This window comes from Nuphar pumila, chromosome 2 (genome assembly GCF_984573655.1).
Source record: "Nuphar pumila chromosome 2, dmNupPumi1.hap1.1, whole genome shotgun sequence".
In the NCBI taxonomy this organism is placed as follows: Eukaryota; Viridiplantae; Streptophyta; class Magnoliopsida; order Nymphaeales; family Nymphaeaceae; genus Nuphar; species Nuphar pumila.
Window position 1 is genome coordinate 45,083,046 of NC_143250.1, and position 18,804 is coordinate 45,101,849.

At 45.1% G+C, this 18,804-nt stretch overlaps 1 protein-coding gene and 1 pseudogene across 2 annotated transcripts; one reads left to right on the top strand and one right to left on the bottom strand.

The window, feature by feature from the left end:
- The first annotated feature begins 431 nt into the window (after positions 1-431).
- On the top strand, positions 432-8,667 carry LOC149845376 (protein phosphatase 2C 29-like). The gene is made up of 4 exons (XM_089997599.1): positions 432-2,565; positions 3,678-3,791; positions 4,114-4,378; positions 7,768-8,667. Exons 1-4 carry the CDS (start codon positions 436-438, stop codon positions 7,887-7,889), a joined length of 2,631 nt encoding a protein of 876 aa, XP_089853725.1. The 5' UTR covers positions 432-435; the 3' UTR covers positions 7,890-8,667.
- A 2,040-nt stretch (positions 8,668-10,707) lies between these two features.
- LOC149845377 (pentatricopeptide repeat-containing protein At5g46580, chloroplastic pseudogene) lies at positions 10,708-13,035 on the bottom strand (annotated as a pseudogene). The gene has a single exon (XR_016430188.1). The product of XR_016430188.1 is annotated as a pentatricopeptide repeat-containing protein At5g46580, chloroplastic pseudogene (transcript).
- Between the last annotated feature and the right edge of the window lie 5,769 nt (positions 13,036-18,804).

The window sequence follows — 18,804 nt, forward strand, 5'->3', positions numbered from 1 at the left end:
AATAAATGGAGACAGATGAGGAAGAAGGAAAGAGCCAAAATCTCTCTCTCCCTCGCTACTCTCTCTCCACCCATCAAAGGAAAAACAACAAACAGGAGAGAGATCTGACTACCCATCAAAGAAAACGATGAAAACAAGAAGGAAGAGAGAGAGAGAGAGACTCTCTCTCCCATTCTGTCTCCCATCAAATGAGAAAACAAATTCTCTCTCTACCCATCAAAGAGAAAAAAAAAGTAGAGAGAGGAAAAAAGAGGGAAAGAAAGCGGTTTTGGAGTTCGAAATAAAAACACACAGCAACAAAAACCAACCTCTCTCTCTCTCTCTCTCTCTCTCAAAACCCTAACCCTAACCCCTATCTCGCCATTGGACATCACCTACAAAGAGAGAGAGAGAGAGAGAGAGAGGAGAGGACGCTGGAGGCGACCCCTGAATGCGATGGGTAACGGCGTATCCGCCCTCTTCCCCTGCATCAGAGCCTCTCCCGGCAGCCACCCCGACCTCATCTTCTCGGAGGATCCCCTCGACGAGACCCTCGGCCACTCCTTCTGCTACGTCCGCCACGCCCCCCGCTTCTCCCCCTCCGACTCCGGCCGCTTCTCCCCCTCCACCTCCGGCCACTTCGCTACCGCTGCCGCTGCTGCCGCTGCCGAGACGACCTTCCGCTCGATCTCCGGTGCCTCCGTGAGCGCCAACTCCTCCGCTCCAATTGCCGTCATCTCGCAGGGCCGCCCCGACCACGATGGTGGTGGTGGTCTCGGCTTCTCCGCCATTGCCGGCGATTGTGGATTCAATGTGGGCGGTAAGAATAGCGATAATTTCTTCGTTGGTAGCTCTTTCTTTAGTTCGATTCCTCTGCAGCCGATCCCTAGAGTGCTTGTTCAGCCGAGCCAGGAATTGGGTAATTCCGGTAGGTTCGAGAGGGGCTTCATGTCTGGGCCATTGGAGAGAGGGGCCCTCTCCGGGCCGTTGGAGAATTCGGATAGCATCCATTTCTCGGCTCCTCTAGGTGGATACAACCTGAAGAAGAAGAAGAAGAAGAAGATGAAGGGTTTACCTGGGGTTACGATTAAGAGGACGTTCTATAGGAACTTCTCGGAGAAGAAGAAGCCGTGGGTCTTCCCCGTGCTGAATTTTGTAGGATTTCATCAATCTAGAGATGATGTTAGTTGTAGTGGTACCGTGAATAGTAACGACAATTACGGTAATAGGAGGTTCTGTGATTATATGGAAGAAGAAGGTGGGAGTAGGGATTTTGGTGACAATCTTCAATGGGCTCGTGGGAAAGCAGGGGAAGATAGGGTGCATGTGGTCGTCTCGGAGGATAATGGGTGGCTCTTTGTTGGGATTTATGATGGTTTCAATGGGCCGGATGCGCCCGAATTTCTGATGTCTAACCTTTACAAGGCGATTTTTGACGAACTCCAGGGATTGTTTTGGGAGATCAGAGAGGATTCTTCTTCAAAGTGTGTGGAGGTAAGTGAAGGGATGGGTGAACAGACGGAAAATTTGATTCTAGGCTGTAATAAGCAAGACCCATGTTTGGAAACCGACGAGAAGAGACTGCAAGATGATGGTTGCAGCAGTTCAATGACAAAAGAAGGCAATTTGATGGAGAATAAGGATATAATTGATGGGAGGCAGGAAAATGGGGTGGCTAGAGAAGACTCTGAGGTTGCAGAGTGCAGTAAGAGACCACCTCCTTCACATATGGCTCATGGGTCCATGAAAAGAGTGACCTTCCAGGATGAGGCAGTGGAGGTGAAAAGAGGGAAGCTCTTGCGGGAACTGCTTGCTGAAGAAGACGATAATGCATTCAAATTTTGGGCTGCTGGTGGTTTTCGTATAGGTGATGTCATTGCGGGCCGGCCGATAGCGATGGATGATGGTTGTGAAGGGTCATCATTAGCAGCAATGGAGTTGGAGGAGGAAGATGCGGGGGATGTGAATGGTGCATCTGCACCTACACTAATCACGGGTTCTGATTCACAGCACCGGCATGGAAAAGGGAGGTCATTGCTTTTCTCGAAGCTAAAGCTTAGTTTTACGAAGCACAAGGAGAATCAGAGGAAATCATCCAGTTGGTCATACGATTTCGATAAAGAGAAAATTGAGGTTGAGAACCAAGTTGACGAAAGATCAAAGCATAGTTGCCGAAAATATAAAACTGGTCCTACTGATCATGAAGCCGTCTTGAAGGCTCTTTCCAAGGCACTTGAAACCACTGAGCTTGCATATCTGGATATGACCGACAAGGCACTTGATCAGAATCCTGAGCTGGCGTTAATCGGTTCTTGTCTATTGGTAGTTTTAATGAAGGATGAGGATGTGTATGTGATGAATGTTGGTGATAGCCGTGCTATAGTGGCACAGTATCAACCAGAATCAGATGCTTCCATTAGGACACTGAAGGAAAGGAAGAATGGTGTGTCAGCCTTGGAGGGAATCCTTGAGGATGCCTCTGATCTTAGTGGAAGCAAATGTTATGAAGAGGTTGAATTTCCTGCTCAACAGATGAAGTTGACAGGTTTGCAGTTGTCCACTGATCACAGTACCAGCATCAAAGAAGTAAGAATTCAGGAGTAACATAATACATTGCTTATGTTTGTGAATTCAGTTGAATTTTTAATACCATTATTTACTGTTTGGATATCTTTATCCCTTGCAAATGCACTCAGATCCTCAAAAGTGAGGATCTGAATTCCGGCATTTGGGAGAGCTCGGATCTTGATGTGGGACCCATGCCAGATCAGCATGACCCAAGCTCAGATCGGAGGGTCTGAGAGTCAAGCTCTCAAACACTTCCTCATGAAAATGCAGATGGGAGGTGATAGTTCTTGCAGCCTAAATTTGTAGCTATGGACTTATAACTTGTGAAATTGAGCTATCCTTAAAATGAAATATTTTATTGCTGAACAGTTTTGGCATCAAAAGTTCTCTCTTTCATAGAGCAAAGTGATATTGGTGTTACACTCTGTAAGGGATTAAGATTTATTGATTATGGATTTCTATTTAATGTGTCTTGGTCCTTGGATATCGGGGCATATCTTCTTTGTTGTTGAATTGTGATCATATGCATTACTTTTTCTAATGATGTGTACCTAGTACATGCGTAAAATCATATGATGTCCGTGACCTTTATTGTTTCCAAGCTATGTAACACGGACTCTTATAAATGGCACCGCACCCCTCGTCGCACCGGCACCCATGCGGGTGCGACACTTGCACACGGATTCCTTTGTTTCAGTTAAAGTCAACCACACTGAGGTCCATTTCTGTCTAAAAGTAGATTCAATTAACCCTAACCAAGTCCAGTTTTTTTTTTTTATATATATATATATATATATATATATATGCACACACGCGCGCATTGTTAACTTAAAATTGTTAAAAATTATATATATACTCTCCCCGAACCCTCACACCCAAGTTTTTTTAAAGTGCTGCTTCACCGCATCCACATCCACATCCACATCCACACCCGCATCCGCACCCGCACACAGACCTATGTGACATAGTTTCTAAGATATTAGTATCAAAGTGGTAATAATTTACAATTCCAAGTTTAGTTGCTTCCAGTATGAATATTATCTATGGAGTTACTGTCGGCCATTCGTTAATTTCTTTGGTTTGCCTTTACTGTCATCTATTTGAAAATTTGATACCTCGGACTTCTTTAGGAAGTAATGAGAATCAAGAAAGAACATCCGGATGACAGCCAATGCATTGTCAATGACAGAGTGAAAGGTCGTTTGAAGGTTACTCGGGCCTTTGGTGCTGGGTTTCTTAAACAGGTTTGTTCAGTGCTAATCTTTTACCCTGACAATATATATTCCTTTGCCTCTTGTCAAGGTTATTTTTCTAAAATTAAAGCAAAATTTTCTTGTTTTATAAAATACTTTAGCAGCATAATTTGTAAATTATGTTATGTCAATTTCTCACGCTGCAAAAATTCTTTTCCATTGGCTTGAGCTATCAATGCATCACTTTTTGTATGACAATCCATAAGTAGTTTTTGAAGTCTGTTAGGAGAAAGGAAGCTGAATGCCTTTATTTGATGCTTTCAAATTAACAATCGAGATCAGATGGCTTAGTATTTACTTATTGTATTTTCAGCCAAAGTGGAATAACGCACTGCTTGGAATGTTTCGGAATGAATATATTGGTACTGCACCATACATTTCCTGTTCACCTTCTCTTTGCCATCATAGACTTGGTCCAAATGACCAATTCTTGGTCCTCTCATCTGATGGACTTTATCAGTATTTAAGCAATCAAGAAGTGGTTTCTCATGTTGAGAATTTCATGGAGAAGTTTCCTGATGGAGATCCTGCACAGTATTTAATTGAGGAACTTCTTTTCAGGGCTGCAAAGAAAGCTGGTAAGATGAACTTGTTAGCCCATGTGCAAATTTCTAAATTTTATTTCTGTTGGTAATTTGATGTATACATCCCTCCCATCTCTTGCTTCTTCTGTTGCTCTGGAACGTGAAATCAATGTGGATATGGCTTAATTGGTGGGAGTAAATGCATTTTAGAGCTCTGTGTTAATCACTTTACATGGATTGTTGTACTCAAGGTTGTAAGTATCATATCGTTATCTGTATCGGTCAGGTCTAAAATAAGATACGTATCATATCATAAAAAATCATAATTTTTTAATATTTATTTAAAAAAAAATAAAAAAATCATGAACAATTAGAAAAAATTAGCAAAAATTATAAAAAAACATAACACATGTAACAATGATGAATTGCACAAAATACAACCATAAAATCACATGTTAAGGACTTATGTCTCTATAAGTTGCATAAGACATCATCAATCAACTATATGTCGCATGGGTTGGGGGGGTGGGGGTGCGGCACTTTCAAAAAACTTGGGTGCGGGGGTACGGCAATATATATATATATATATATTATGTTTTAAAAGAAAAAATAAATTTCGTGATGTTTCGGAAAACCCTACCCCTGTAAAACCCAGGATTTAAAAAAAAAATTGGGTCAGACCCGGGTCGGGTTCAAAGGCCAAAAAGAACTAGTTTGGGGGTGTAAAACCCAAGGTTTTCAAAAAAAAAAAACTTTTTGGTTGGACCCGGGTTGGGTCCGGACCCAAATCCGAACCAAGCACACCCCACCCCGCGGGTCTATTTAAAGACCATCGGGGTTAGGGTTTTCTCATGCGAGAAAACCCTAACCCCCCTTCGACTGCCCTTTCCCCCTTTCGCTTTGCTGCCGCCACCCTCGTCACTCTTCGCCCTCTCTCCTCTCCCGTCCTACCTCCAGCCGGCGGAGTCCCCCTGCCGACGACCTCACCCCTCGTCCGACCACCTACCACCGTCAACGATCCTAGCCGGAGCACCTCCCAAACTCCTGTCCCCGCTGCCATCTCTCCCTCTCTCTGTGCTCGCTCCCCTCTCATCCTCCCTCTTCGACAGCTCGCCCGACGACCCCTGCATCCCTCCCCTTCTCGGTGACCTAGCTCATCGTCGGGGTTGCGGGTGGGGTTTAACGCCAACGATCGTTGAATGTCTGCGACGAGGGAGAGGAGGAGGTGGCATCGGGCTCCTTTGAGAGACGTCGAGAGGAGAGGAGGTGAGCGAGAGAGCGGAGCTGCGCGGGAGAGGAGAGCTGCGAAAGAGGATTAGGGCAAGCAAAAAAAAATATTTTTTTACATCCGAAAATTGGATGAAAATAACCCTGGATGCGGTCAACGCACTCAGGGTTGTGTTGACCGCACCGGGTGCCGCACCACACGTGCACCCGCATCGCGTCGCGTCGACGTGGGTGCGGTGTGACTTAGTCAATCCACTATCTCACAAGAATAATGCAAAATATTAAATATCTTACAATTAAGAACATGCAACAAGACTTATGCTTTCATATTACATAAAAAAAAATATTATGGCAATAGTTGCACTCGATTTTCACTCATTACTTGAGTGTCCCATTGTCATGCCGGATCATATGATGCCATTTTTGTTGGAGTGTGGAGCATGATTTTTACCTTGATATAAATTCTTAATTTTTGCGAATCCAACTTCACGTTAAGTGTGGGGGGGGGGTATGGGGGGCAGCACCTCCTGCCCGCAAGGTGGGGGTTCGGGGGCTCACGACCTTGAGGCCAATTTTTTTTTAAGGGTGGTTTTGTAATGTTACTCATAATAGAGATTTTTTACCTTAACCCACTTGAGTGAAAAAATGGTGGAAATACACTCTTTAACAAACCGCGAAAGCCCTCTGCCTTGTGCACGGATCGGCTCCCAAATTGCTCTCACGACTTTTAGAATGTGTGGAAACCCTCTAGTGATCTCTACACAAATGAGGAAGTCGGCCCTCAAGAGGTCTTTAAAACCCAAAAACTAAAAACAAAATTTGGCCATTTTTAAAGTGCGTCGAAGGTGTATCATACAATACATGTATCATATGATATAGATACGAATACGAGTGTGTATCGTATCGCTTTTACCCATAGTAACAATATGTATTGTACGGTATCGTACGATACTTACAACATTGGTTGTACACAATTTACCTTTAAAAAAAAATTAAAACAGTAAGAATTTTTCATTCTCCAAAAGAGAAAGAATTAAAATACAAACTTATATCATGTCCTCAGATTATCTGATTATGTATGAGCTTGTGTCTTCTTCACAACATTGGAGTTTTAAAGATATGGAAGACCATGACTTGACATGCATGCATGCACCGCAACATGAGAGATTAGTGTTATATTGTTCTTTTTGAAATTGAACTCAAAACAGATGTACATATACATGGCATGTCTCTGTATGTCAGTTGGCAAAACTTACTAGATGGGGAGAACTTGCAAAATATAGTAAATTCTGTGTTTTATCCATAGTGCATTTTGAGGGTTCAACCAAACACCCCTTAATGGTTCCTATTTCTGTGTGTAAGATTCCAACCTATTATCCGTTATGATATGTATGCAGATCCTCTTCTACATTATAAATGGTCTGTATTCAAGCTGGTTGGATCTGTCTCAGATGAGATCTAAGTACTCAAACTGAATCTGCTTCACTGTTAGACCTATATCACACGCTTGTTTAGTTGTCAAATTATGCTTTTGAGTACCTTAAATGAATTTTGCAGCAACATTACAAAGGATTTTATGCTCCAATGAGATTGGATCATGCTCAGATCAAATCAAAAGTCTGACTGAACTTCACGGACAGACCTATATCACATGTTCGTTTTGTTGCCAAAATTATTTTTTACAAGAAATTATCTTTTTTGTCAGTTCTCTGGTCTGCCACAATGCATCACATTAGACAATTTGTTATGAAGTTTAAAGTTAAATCATGAATTACTCTGATCTGTTGTTATATTGTGATTTGACATTGAAGACTTGACATGGTCACATGGGTTAGGTGGTCTGGCTTTGGTTGAGTAACATGAATTGAAGAGTCTCTATTGACTCAAGACTTGGCTACTTGATGTCTGCACAGTCCAAGTCAAGTTTGTGTTGCTTTTCTAATCAGTAAGAGTGTGTTCCAATTTCTCATAAAAAAGAGTGCTCGGATTTGGAGAATTCAGTGGAATTGGATCGATTGCATCTCTATTGTGCTTGGAAGATGGCCAAAGGATTCAGTAGAATTAGATTCCAGTTCCACCAAATTATCTGAATCCAAACACATACTTTTGTCTCTAATTGATGAGTAAGTCTAACTGCCATGGGAGCCAAAGGCTTGAATTCCTAGTTTCAACCACTGGTCCTGGTAGTCTGCTGTACTGATCATCCTCTCTTTCAGGCATGGAATTCCACGAGTTATTGGATATACCACAAGGCGACCGCAGGAAATATCACGATGATGTTACGGTCATGATCATATCTCTTGAAGGAAGAATATGGAAGTCCTCGGGGAAATACTAGTGACCGTATCAGCAGACAGCTTCTTCTAATGGATTCAGGGTTCAGTGACTGGCATGTCTGATTTGGCTGTGACCAGCCTCATGTCCAGGAAAAAAATCTGATCTGTGATCCTCAGAATTCAGAGTGGTGCTGAAGTACCCTCGGAGTAGTCACCTGTGGCAAGAAAAATCTCCATGGAATTCAAAACTAATCAGTGCAGGTGCCCACCTTTACAGGTTTGAGACTTGTTACTCACAAAACCTTTTGGTTCAGGTCTGAATCTGAGTGCGTGTATTGATCTGATTGAGCGTGAAGGAAGTTTTCTGTAAATCCAAAGAGGTTACTGCTCTTGGTTATTCTATTTGGTTGAGTGATTCGGAACGTGAAGTAATGCTCATCTTCAGCGGGTTCCTGTTTATTGAACGTCTGCATGAGCACCAAGGCAGGCAGCTTTCAGAGAGATTTAATTTTGTTTCTTTACTTTCCTTTTTGAATCATCTTCCTTTGTGTTCCAAGGCCATAAAGCTTCTATGTGAAGGGATGAAGAACACGGTTCACCCATGTACAAAATGGGAAAATTAGTAGGATATGAATACTAACCAATCAAGGTAAAATTTACCATATACCGTTGTACTGAGAATTCTTCAATTCATACATAAATGAATTCCACCGCAGGTATTGTTTCTGTTCATCATGTTGCTGTTCTTTTGGGGCTATTTTGAGCTGAAATGGCTTATTAGTCAACAATCATGTTGAGCAGCTGTATGTAATGTCTATTGCCCTGAAATGCATGGATCAATGGACAAGACAGTAACTAGGAAAACTTGCTTCTGCTTCAGTTGCTTACCGTTGCGTTTTGGTGGTGCTCACCTGCTTCACAAATTGATTTTCTTAGGTGTTCCATCTAGACTCGGGCAATCTTTTCTTGGTGTCAAATTTTCATGTTCCTCTCTCTCTCCTCACTCATGTTCTTGAGTTCAGCTAGAAGGCTGGCGCTTATTGGAGCAGATCTAGTGATTGGGCCCAAGTACTTTACAAAGTACTCAGGCCACATAAAACACAGAAAATTACTGCACGTGTAATGATTTTCTGTATTTTGTGTTTTACACAGAAAATCGCTGCCTGCGTAGCAATTTTCTGTGTTTTTGTTTTACATAGAAAACGGCTGCACCCGTAGCGATTTTCTGTGTTTTGTGGCCTGAGTACTTTGTAAAGTACTCGGCCTAATCACCTAACCATGCCTCCATGTGGATGTTTTCACTATTTTGGTTTTAAAAAGGGCTTCCTAGTGTTTCACACATCCGATTGTGTAAAAGGGAAAGGTTATATACTTTTATCTCTTCCATCACACAGAATATCTACTGTGAACCGATAAGCTTGGGCACTTGGTCACTTTGAGAACCATACTCAATTTTAAGCATGAGTTCAGATCAGGGTTACCCCAGATGGTACCCAGGTACTGTTCATTATTTTTAATCATGACAACAAATGCATTCATTCCAATTCCACCATCAGGAAGGCATAGACCCTACTAGTGCCAGTCCCAAGCCTGGATAAAGGAGGGTTGACATCAGTAAAGATGACCACTAAACTTTAACGTCCTACAGTATGAATCATAAAGAAACAGGACTTATAAAGCAGATCCCATGTAGTTGGGTTAAGGCTTGATGATGTTGATCAAATGCATTCATCTCAATTGCCGCACTCAAAGGGATCATCAATGTCCTAGTATGATGGGCCTAACATTCATCTTTTCTTTCAATCCCCTTGAACAACCATTAAAGAACATGAAACTTTTCATTCTTTGAACATGAATTATACTTTATGACATAGAAGGTGGCCTTTACTTCCTCAACGTGAATATGAGCTACAGTTAACATCCAAGTGATAACAAGGGGCACAATCTCAATGCACAGACTGAGGCTTACCAGTGTTCAAAACCTTATTTATGATTAAAGCACCAAAGTCAAGCAGATTAGGGACCATGGTGTAGAGAGATTGAAAAATGCATTAATGTGTATTAGTGACTGTAACAGGCATGCAAGTAAGAACAAAGCACAACATGAATTTAAACCTGTATCTAACCATGTAGGAATAAAACCGCAGTCAAACATGTGACTCTAAGATGAACATGAGAAAAAGAATGAAGCAAACCTGAGAACAAAAGGTTTGCATATCAGAAATAGAAGAAAGTGAACATTGTCCTTCAAAAATGATAATTACAAACATTAATATGCAAAGGGTGCCCCTCCATAGGTAAGGATAACTGCATAACAGCAAGAGGCTGGCATAGGTTCATTCTTGAAATGTCCACATGATTTTACTATTTGGTTTTGCCAGATTTTGTATAACAAATATTGTTAAAAAATTCAATAATGCTAGCAGAGATTCTTGGGAAACAAAGGACATATGCACCTACAACAGCTAGCCAAATCCCAACTTTGGTCAAATACATGTCAACTACATGTAAAATGATAGATAGAGATTGTTGTTCCATTGTCGCTGCATACTTTCAGGCTAGACAATTCTATGTAACATAGAAGTGATGTGAATTGACTGGATACCCACCATGGAACATATATTCAATAACACCATACACATGTATAGTGTGATTCAACACTATACTTGCAACCATCACCAACTGCCATTAAAAGCAGCGAAACAGAAAAACATATTGAATACATAACAATGTTGGCTGATTATTTACTGTATGAGAGAGAGAGAGAGATCATGCCTGTGAACAGGATCTGTTCAAAGCACTAAGCTACCTGTGCATCTGGAAAATTAAAATGCTGCAGACAAATGCATGCTAGCAACACAAGCACATAAGTAGAGAATAGATGCAATTTGAAAGGCCGTTATGGACAAATACAATTTGAAAGAACAAGGCCGTTATGGTACAAAGTGTTCAACTGAGTAACTCAAAATTTACTCCAATATACTTTTACAATACCAAAAGAAAATAAACACTTGGGCAAGAAGTATAAACTTCACATTAAGAGTGATACGGCTTTTACTTTAGGATGCAAGTGCTTCTATTATGCGGTAGCTAAGATGGACAAGTCCCCAGATTGTACCCATGAAACCACTTTATCTCGTGAAGCGATGAACCACCCAGATCTGTTCTCATTCAGATTAAAAGGTGAAGCCATCTGCTTCAAATGCATGTCAAAAATAGATGATAAACCCTTTGAGAATTTATGAGCTCCAACACCTGTATGAATTGCAAAGGACTCAGGCAAAGCTTCATGTCTTTGAACGGCTTTTGACAGAGCTCTCATCCAATCCTCAAATGCAGTATAAGCTGCGCCCACTGACAAGTTCCTGAGATCTAAAGACCATTCACTATTGGACTTTGTGTGCAGTCCAGAGTACAATCCAAAGAGTACTCCCAAATAGAACAATTCATGAGCCCTCTCAGTGAATTTGCGCTTATGACATATATCTATCAGGCAATTACAGAACGGTCTACGCACTTCGACAGCAGCTTCATTAAGTATTGCTCTGAATTCTGCTTTAACCTCGTCAAAAGCAACATCCATATCACCTATCATTTCAACAAATCGAACCAGCCGAGGATTTACCCTTCCCAAACAAGAGAGAACCTTATCTACCTCATCATTCTCACAGAATGAAATGATGGATAAGAGTGATCCACACATCCTATCATCAGGCACTATTCCTCTTTCCAGTGTAACCTCAAACACTTTCACCACATCATCAATTCTCTTTGCTCTACCAAAACACTGAATGAGGCAGGTAGAGCTCATCACATTGAGCTTATTTTCGGACCCCAGCATCTCTTCAAACAACTGCTGAGCCTTCTCAACTTTACCACCACTAGCATATATATTAAGCAAAGCAGTATAACTCCAACTATCTGGTTTACAGCTCTCCGATTGGCGCATATCTTCGAAAAGCTTCTCTGCTTCATCTTCAAGCCCAAGACCAGCACACATACTCAACAAAGTATTGTAAAGAATAAAATCCATTGGCCAGTTCTTCAACTTCATCTGTTGCCACAGTTGCAGAGCATCCCTACCCCATCTTGCCTTCCCATAGATCTTGACAAGCGCGGTAAGCGTTATCGCGTCAGGCGTTAATCCTACACTAATCATTTCCTCAAAAAGACTCCTAGCAAGACCTGGTTTCCCAGCCTTACCCAGTGCTTCTAAAAACGTATTGTACACGATCACATTGGGCCGAACACCAAGACTCTTCATCTCCCCCAGGACATACTTGATACCATCGTAATCTCCGGCTTCGCCGAACATCTTCCCCAATACCGAAAACGCTACGGCGTCCGGCTGCCACCCATCTGCTCTACCTCTCTCATACAGAGTCAAGACATCCTCTACCCTACCCAGTCTAGCATAAACATCAAGAATTGCACAGTAGGTGACCTCATCAGGCATACAACCAGTTTGATACATTCTCTCAAACCATTCAATAGCTCTATCGAAAAGGCGGCATTTCTTAGCACAAGTGATAATGGTAGAGTAAGTAACATTGTCAAAGGCAATACCTCTCTGGATCATCTCTCGGGCGAGGCCTTCCGCCATCTCCCACTGCTTCCCGAACCTCAAGCTCTTCAACACCACATTGTAGAACACGGTCTCCGCGGCGAAGTCACCGTGGTGGGTCTTCAACCAGTTGAAGAAGAGATGGGCTTTCTGCCATGGCCTCAAGCCATTGAGGATCAAGAGGGCGTCCTCTTTGGATGGTGGGTGCTCGAGTTCGGCAAGGGACTCGTCCAGAGAGGCCTGTGAGAGGTCGCACTCGTTGAGTTTCTTGAGGAGGGCCTTGAGTTCCTTCAGGTGGGGATTCCACGCATAAGGAATGCGCTTGTGGCGTTGAAGGGTGAGAACAGAGTGCCTGGGTCTGGATGGATTGACCCAGGTGGACTTGGGTTTCGTTAGGGATTGGGAAGGTGGGCTGTTGGTGTTCTCAGAGAGGAGGCTGTGGTAGAGGGGGTGGAGTTGCTTGGCTAGATTTGGAGGTGACTCATTTGGGGTTGCTTGACACAGTGCTCTGATGGAGGCAGTGGAGGGGAAGGGGAAGAGGATGGTGGGACTGAGGAGGTTTGGAGGGGTTTTGGAGGGTTTTATGGGTGAGTGGAAGGAAGATGGGAAATGTGTATCTCTGAATGTTGGGATTGAAGCCATGACTAGATGGAGTTGGGAGTTCTGTTCTGCACAGGACCGGAGAGGTCCCCCTTTACAGAATTTCTCTTATTTCTTTTTCAAATTCTTCTCAACTCTTTTCTTCTCATACTATAGGGTGCAGAGTGGAAGGCCCATATTCAAGAGAGAGAGAGAGAGAGAACCTTATCTTCGTCCCATGCATCAGGCAGGCAAAGAACAAAGGATGAATGAAATATCCGAGGGAGATGATTCATTCTCTGTCATATAGGCAATAGGGTTGCAAAAGGTAGGATATGGGTCGGTTACTAATCAGCACCATATCCACTTTCAAGAATATGGATCATTCCATTAACATGCCCCGAGCCGGTCCAAATAGGGTCCGCTAAGAGTTGCACAGGCCCGACTTGAACTCAGTTCTGATATACGCCCGACCCAATTACTAAAGGCTCGGGCTACCCGGATCTTGTCAGCCCAAGCTCATTCATTTTTTAATTGGACCAGGCCCAGTTAAAGTGTTGACTAGTGGTCAGGCCGGATCCAGCTACATTTGGTTTAGGTCCACAATCCATAACCCGAGCCAACTCACGCTGCCAGATACCCAGCCCGGTTTCCACCCCTAAACGACTAAATGCTTACATTATGTTTGTTCCCTTGCGACTTACAGTGTACAGTTGCGCTAGAGTCTGTTTTGCTTTTGTTGAGTCTGATGTAAGCTGCTCGGTTCAGGTGAATCAATACCCCGAAGGGGCAGCCCGTATACTTGAACTGTAATAACCTGCGGGCAAAATTGTGAATGAATTAAATGCGTTGAGCTTTCTTTTGTTCACCCTCGTTGTGATTGCTTCTTGTGATTGCAACTTCTCTCCCTCTATTCTCTCTTGCTCTCTTGCACTTTGATCATAAGCTTCCGCGACCGGCAAGCGAGCTGACGAGTAGGCTTGCGGCGGTAAGGAAGGACCGTCGCGCCGCGCTGGCCCATTGAAGGAAATAGGCCCGTGACAATTGGTACCAGAGCCCGTTCTCGTGCTGGGGAAGGGACTCCGGAGTCGGTGTCGACAGACACGCCGACAGGCTGCGATTTGTGAGCAAGACATCGTGGCGCCTTATCAACACTTGCGCAACACCAGAGGCAAGGCAGTTGCCGAAGCTGAGGAGATGGGTTCACCTCGGGGCCAAGAAGAGTTGGTTGCAACTGTTAACAAGTTGGTGGAAGATGTGACTTCGCATGATGAAGCGATTTCACGCGCATGTGAATCATTCAATGGATTGAATGATGTGGTGGCGAGCCTGCAAGAGCAGGTGAACTTACTAATGGGGCAGGTCACTTCGTTGACGACTACAGTGACCGATCTTGAGTTGAGGAACCGTACGTTGCAGCGGACGGTGACCCTGAATGGCGGAAATGGTGAGAGACCATCAAGGATTGATGTACCTAGACCCGCAAAATTCAACGGTTCTCGCGACAGCAAGGCCATTGAGAACTTCTTGTTCCAAGTAGAAGACTACTTGGATATCCAAAATGTGACCCTTGAAGATCTGAGGATCAAGGCTGCAGCGGCCTTACTTGATGGTGATGCTATCGCTTGGTGGAGGCGGAAGCGCAATGACATGGAGAGGGGTCAATGTGTGATAGACACCTTTGACGACTTCAAAGTAGAGTTGCGCAACTACTTCATGCCAAGAAATGCGCAGAGACAGGCTTACCGGATGGTTCGTGAACTCAAACATACTGGTTCATTGCAAGACTATATCCGAACGTTCCAGAAGCTTATGCTGGAGATACCTAACATGCCAGAAGACGACATGCTCAACTGGTTCATTGTGGGACTTCAACCATGGGCACAGTCCGAAGTGGAAAGGAGCAACCCCCGTATTTTGGAAGATGCATATGTGGCGGCGGAGCGCTTAGTTGATACTCAGCGCAAACCTTTCACCCCATCAACCAAAGTTGGGAAGAAGCCTGACCACGGAGGCAAGAAGGATGAGCAGCGCAACGATAAAGGTGAGGCGTCGACACGCCATCAATTCGAAAAGAAACAGAACTACACAAAGCATAACAACAGCAACAAGGGTGCGGTTGTGACATGTTGGTTCTGTGGTGATAGACATATCGCCCGACAATGCCCAAAGCGCCTTGTAAAGGGCGACGGGCAAGCCAATGCTGCACAGGAAGAATGCAGCGATACTGAAGGCAGTGACACTGAGACCATGCAACTGAGGATGGGCGCCATGCGATCGATTAACGCAGCTAGAAGTTGCGCAGCTAAGAACATGCAGGTCAGTAAGGAACTTATGTACGTAGAAGTCATTATGAATGGAAAGTCTACTTCGGTAATGGTAGACTCCGGGGCCACACACAACTTTGTCTCGCGGGAAGAGGCAGAGCGGTTGGGCTTGAAAACTGGGCCAAAGCAGAGGACTATCAAAACAGTAAACTCTGAGGCCAAGCCCATTCTTGGTGAAGCAAGAGATGTGGCTACTCAAGTGGGGAGTTGGGTCGGCAAAGCCAACTTCTCTGTGGTGCCCCTGGACGATTTCAAGGTGATTCTGGGTATGGAGTTTCTGCGAAGCCAGAATGTGATGATGCTGCCAAAGTTTAACACGTTGACGATCATGGGATCAGACCTGTCCCACACAGTGCAGTGCCTTACGCAGAAAGGCAAGTCTTAAGTGTTATCAGCAATGCAACTGAAGAAGGGTGTCAAGCATGGGGAGCAGACATTCTTAGTTGCAGTGCGTGCAGATGAAGGGAAAGTAGAAGCAGCAGTGCCGCCGACCCTAGCCCCTCTATTGGAGGAGTTTCGGGGGGTGATGCCTCCGGAATTGCCAAAGCGTCTTCCGCCAAGACGCGAGGTCGACCACAAGATTGAGTTGACCCCGGGAGCAAAGCCTCCCGCAATGGTTCCATACCGTATGGGGCCAGCAGAGTTGAAGGAGCTGCGCAGGCAGCTAGACGAGATGTTGGACGCAAGCATTGTTCGTCCATCAAAAGCCCCATTTGGTGCCCCGGTCCTTTTTCAGATAAAACATGATGGCTCTAAACGGTTATGTGTGGATTATCGGGCCTTGAACAAGGTCACGGTGAAGAACAAGTACCCATTGCCATTGATAGCAGACTTGTTCGATCAGCTAGGCAGTGCCCGTATCTTTTCCAAGCTAGATCTGCGATCGGGTTACTGGCAGGTGAGGATTGTCGAAGGTGATGAGCCGAAAACAACTTGTGTCACCCGCTATGGTGCTTACGAATTTCTAGTAATGCCATTCGGGTTGACAAATGCTCCAGCCACGTTCACGACTTTAATGAACCAGATTTTCTACCCTTACTTAGACAAGTTTGTGGTAGTCTATCTGGATGATATCGTGATCTACAGCAGTAACATGGAGGAACATGTCGGGCACTTGCGAACAGTGTTTCAGGTGCTGAAGGAGAATGACCTCTATGTTAAACGAGAGAAGTGTCTCTTCGGGCAGGAGGAGATCAGCTTCCTTGGCCACGTTGTGGGGCGTGGTGTGCTGCGTATGGATGGGCAGAAGATAAGGGCCATCCAGGAATGGGTTCCGCCAAGCAAAGTGCCAGAATTGCGGTCATTCCTCGGCTTGGCAAATTATTATCGGCGTTTCATCGAAGGTTATTCCCTCATTGCTGCGCCCCTCACAGATTTGTTGAAGAAGAATCGGGTATGGCTCTGGACAGGAGCGTGCCAAGATGCCTTCGAGGGCTTGAAGAAAGCCTTAGTGAGAGAGCCAGTGCTGCGACTGCCTGATCATTCGAGACCCTTCGAAGTCCACACTGATGCCTCAGACTTTGCCATTGGCGGAGTTATTATGCAAGACGGGCATCCGATCGCATATGAGAGTCGTAAGCTGAAGGATGCAGAGAGGCGGTACACAGTGCACGAACGTGAGATGACCGCCATTGTGTATTGCCTCAGGACCTGGCGGCACTATCTTTTGGGTGCCGAGTTCATCGTCAAGACGGACAATGTGGCCACGAGCTATTTTCAGACGCAAAAGAAGCTGACGCCCAAGCAAGCTTGATGGCAGATGTTTTTGGCTGAGTTCGACTTTGCCTTAGAGTACAAGGTTGGAAAAACCAATGTTGTGGCGGATGCTTTGAGCCGTAGGGCTGAATTAGCTGCTGCACGCGCAGAGCCTTCTGAAGTGCATTTGGAGGGTGCATTGCTGAGCCGCATCCGCGAGGGTACACAGCAGGATCTGACCGCACAACACCTTGTTTCTCTGGCGCAGGCAGGGAAGACTCGACGATTTTGGCTACAGGATGGCCTCCTTGTAACAAAAGGGGGACACATCTTTGTACCATGGTGGGGAAGCCTTCGCCGAAAGCTACTCAAGGAGTGCCATGATACACTATGGGCCGGCCATCCTGGTCAGGAGCGGACCTTAGCACTCCTTGAGCGCGGCTACTATTGGCCGCAGATGAGAGACGATGTTGAGGGGTATATGCGGACATGCCTCATCTGCCAGCAAGATAAGGGGACAAACCAGAAGGCTGCCGGTCTCCTTGAGCCTCTACCAATTCCAGAACGTCGTTGGGAAAGCATCTATATGGACTTCATTGTTAGTCTGCCAAAGGTAGAGGGCCTCAGTTCTATTTTAGTCATGGTGGATCGTTTCTCAAAGTATGCCACCTTCATCTCAGCTTCCAAGGAGTGCCCTGCAGAGAAGACTGCAGAGTTGTTCGTAAAGCATGTGGTGAAGCACTGGGGCATACCAAAGAGCATTGTGAGCGATCGCGATGCTCGCTTCACGGGCAAGTTCTGGCGTGAAGTATTTCGGTTACTTGGCTCTGATTTGCTGTTTTCAATAAGCTTCCATCCGCAGACAGATGGGCAGACAGAGCGCATCAACGGGATACTGGAGCAGTACCTTAGGCACTTTGTTAGTGCCAATCAGAAAAATTGGGTGAAGCTCCTTGATGTGGCACAGTTTTGTTATAATCTGCAGAAGAGCGAATCTTCAGGCCACAGCCCGTTTGAGATAGCCACGGGGCAGCAGCCACTGACCCCGCACACTCTTGCCGCACAAGAAAAGGGAAGGCCATCCTTCGCCTATCAGTTTGTTCGCGACTGACATGAGCAGAATGAGTTGGCGAAGGCATTCTTACACAAAGCGGCGAAGAGAATGAAGAAGTGGGCGGACAAACACCGTCGGCCCGCAGGGTTCCAGGTTGGGGACCAAGTGTTGGTGAAGTTATATCCTGGTCGCACAGGCATCTTCCGCGGGCGGCACCGCGGACTACTCAGAAAGTATGAGGGACCCTTCACCATCACAAAGAAGGTGGGCAAGCTGGCATATAAGCTGGAGTTGCCCCCAGACTTCAAGGTGCACCCGGTGTTCCACGTGTGCAACCTCAAGCAGTTCCATCCAGATGATGGAGACCCGGAACGCAATGTGCCGCAACGCGCTCCCATCATGCAGAGGGCCCCGGCAGCACAACGGGCCGAGAAGCACCTCAGTCAGATCCTTCGCCACAAGGTCAACTACTTGGGGCAAGCGAAGAAATACTTGGTGCAGTGGGAGGAAACAGCGGAACCAACGTGGGAGCCTGCATTTCGAATGAACAGCCGCTACCCGGCTGAAGTCAGGGCTTACCACGAAACAGATGGCGCCGAGGACGGCGCATGATTTGAAAGGGGGAGCATGTTCCCTTGCGACTTACAGTGTACAGTTGCGCTAGAGTCTGTTTTGCTTTTGTTGAGTCTGATGTAAGCTGCCCGGTTCAGGTGAATCAATACCCCGAAGGGGCAGCCCGTATACTTGAACTGTAATAG

Bases quoted from the DNA above. Each gene is read 5' to 3' on its own strand.
- LOC149845376 (XM_089997599.1), top strand. From the start codon at position 436: ATGGGTAACGGCGTATCCGCCCTCTTCCCCTGCATCAGAGCCTCTCCC. The intron at 3,792-4,113 runs GTTTGTTCAGTG...TTGTATTTTCAG, and splicing joins GTGCTGGGTTTCTTAAACAG to CCAAAGTGGAATAACGCACT. The intron at 4,379-7,767 runs GTAAGATGAACT...CCTCTCTTTCAG, and splicing joins CAGGGCTGCAAAGAAAGCTG to GCATGGAATTCCACGAGTTA.